Source organism: Equus quagga, chromosome 7 (assembly GCF_021613505.1).
Source record: "Equus quagga isolate Etosha38 chromosome 7, UCLA_HA_Equagga_1.0, whole genome shotgun sequence".
NCBI classification, from domain to species: domain Eukaryota; kingdom Metazoa; phylum Chordata; class Mammalia; order Perissodactyla; family Equidae; genus Equus; species Equus quagga.
Genome location: NC_060273.1, coordinates 31,167,658 through 31,170,318, shown reverse-complemented (window position 1 = coordinate 31,170,318; position 2,661 = coordinate 31,167,658). Strand labels below are relative to the sequence as shown.

General features: G+C 60.7%; 1 protein-coding gene across 2 annotated transcripts in view; it reads left to right on the top strand.

The window, feature by feature from the left end:
- The window catches only part of TTYH3 (tweety family member 3), a 31,682-nt gene that overhangs the window by 21,585 nt on the left and 7,436 nt on the right, over positions 1-2,661 (top strand). For both annotated transcript variants that reach the window (XM_046666636.1, XM_046666634.1), the window contains exons 10-11: positions 1,136-1,228; positions 1,440-1,576. In XM_046666636.1, coding sequence (XP_046522592.1) covers positions 1,136-1,228; positions 1,440-1,576 — 230 coding nt within the window. The remainder of the gene's footprint in view (positions 1-1,135; positions 1,229-1,439; positions 1,577-2,661) is intronic.

Here is a 2,661-nt window from a genome sequence, read left to right as displayed (position 1 = left end):
ACACATGGCAGATGCGCAGGCACGGCAGACGCACACACGGCAGACGCGCACACGGCAGACGCGCACACGGCAGACGCGCACGCACGGCAGACGCGCACACGGCAGACGCGCACACGGCAGACGCGCACACACGGCAGACGCGCACACGGCAGACGCGCACACGGCAGACGCGCACACGGCAGACGCGCACGCACGGCAGACACGCAGGCACGGCAGACGCGCACACATGGCAGACGCACACACGGCAGACACACACACGGCAGACGCGCACACACGGCAGATGCGCAGGCACGGCAGATGCGCACACACGGCAGACGCACACACGGCAGACGCGCACACATGGCAGATGCGCAGGCACGGCAGACGCACACACGGCAGATGCGCACACATGGCAGATGCGCACACAGCAGACGCACACACGGCAGATGCACACACATGGCAGATGCGCAGGCATGGCAGACGCACACACGGCAGACGCGCACACATGGCAGATGCGCAGGCACGGCAGACGCACACACATGGCAGATGCGCAGGCACGGCAGACGCACACACGGCAGACACGTGCACATGGCAGACGAGTGCAGCGGCAGACACGCACACGCAGACGCGTGCACAGGGACGGCTGACACACGCAGATGGGCACACACGGCAGATGTGCGCACAGCAGACACGTGCACACAGCAGACGTGCGCACACACATGGATCGGGCTCTACACAGAGCATTTTGGATAATGTTTTGTCACAAGATACCATGAAAATTTCCCCCCGTCTTTAGTTGTTCCTTAAAACATTATTTTTAAGAGACCCAGGCCTGCTTCAGGAGACCCGTGAAGGTTTGCTGTTCCTCCTATTGTCCTAAAGGGACACACAGTGGTGTCCGCTCTAAGCAGACGTCTGTGGGCCCCTCTCCTCGCTGTCCTTGCGTCTTCAGCAGTCCCTCTGAGGCCAGGCACCGACTCTGGGGCCCTCGTTTCTGAAAGCCCAGGGTCCTCAGGGTCTGGGTCAACTGCGGGGTCGAGGGTGGTCTCCATGGCAGGGGACGAGGTGGAGGGAGACTGGGGGCTCCCAGGAGACCTGTGGATGCTCGGGTCCCCCTGCTGAGCACAGTGCTGACCTTACGTGTGCATGCCCCCAGGACCCCCTGCTCCGAGTCCAGGAGGTGCTGAACGGCACGGAGGTGAACCTGCAGCACCTCACCGCCCTAGTAGACTGCCGCAGCCTGCACCTGGTGGGAACCGGCCTCCTGGGGCGGGGGGAGCGACGGGGGGTGGGGGACATGGGGATCGACTAGAGGGTGGGGGGAGCAGCAGGGTTGGGGGGGTGGTTGGGAGGCAGGAGGAGCAGCTGGGGGCGGAGGGAGGAGCTGGGGCCGGGCATGGCTGTGGGCGTGTTCCATCTCATCCTGCTTTCCTGTCTCTCCCGTCCCTGCCCCGCCCCAGGACTACGTGCAGGCCCTGACAGGCTTCTGCTATGATGGCGTCGAGGGCCTCATCTACCTGGCCCTCTTCTCCTTCGTCACAGCCCTCATGTTCAGCTCTATTGTCTGCAGCGTCCCTCATACCTGGCAGCAGAAGAGGTGAGGGGCTCAGAGAGGTCCTGGAGCTTGCCCCAGGCTGCACAGCATGCAAGGATGTGCTTCTGGACCCCTCCAAGTTCTAGTCCCCAGAGACAGGGATAGATGCCTCCTCACCTCTTAACACTCTCCAAGCCTCTGCAGCGACTCTGAGGCTGGTGGGTCCGAGATGAGCACCCTCATTTCACAGGTGGAAACTGAGCCTAAAGGAGCTCCCACCCCAGGGGACATGACACGCAAGACCAGAGCAGGCAGGCGGAACCAGGGTCTCCTGCCTCCTTGTGCTGGCTCTGTGCCCCATGCCCTTCCACGCCTCTGACTGGCTGGGCTCAGAATGTCTCATCCAGGGGCCAGCCCGGTGGCACAGCTGTTAAGTTCGCAGGTTCCACTTTGGCGACCCAGGGTTTGCTGGTTCGGATCCTGGGTGCAGACCTACGCACTGCTTGTCAAGCCATGCTGTGGTAGACATCCCACATATAAACAAAACAGTAGAGGAAGATGGGCATGGATATTAGCTCAGGGCTAATCTTCCTCAGGAAAAAAAAGAGGAGGATTGGAGGCAGATGTTAGCTCAGAGCTCATCTTCAAAAAAAAAAAAGAATGTTTCCTCCGTCTCCCTACCCCTGGGTGCAAGTATGCAGGGCTGGGGGTGGCGGACCCACTGGCTGCCTGTGGGGAATCAGAGCTTCTGCGGGGAGTACCCTGGTGGCTGTGCCTCCATGGCCCACTCAGGTGGGTGACCAGGATGGCAGCTAGTTCCCATGGGGCTGCTGTGTCTTTATCTTTGCAGTAGGGGTCTTGGTGGCCCCTGCCTCAAGTCTCCCCCGTCAGTACTGGCATGAGTGCTCTATGAGGGTACCAGGCCCCTTTCCCTTCTTGGGCCCCCACAGTGCATATCACAGACCCATTAGCTCCCTTCCCATTTGGGCTGTGACTGCTTCTTGTTGGCCCAGCTTGGATGGCAAGTAGCTCAGCTCAGATCTCTGTCTTTTGTTTGGATTTCTCCTCTGTTATTTTCTGTTGTGATGGTGGTGCTGCCCATGGTGGCAGTGGTGATGATGATGGTGACGGTGATGGTCATGATGGTG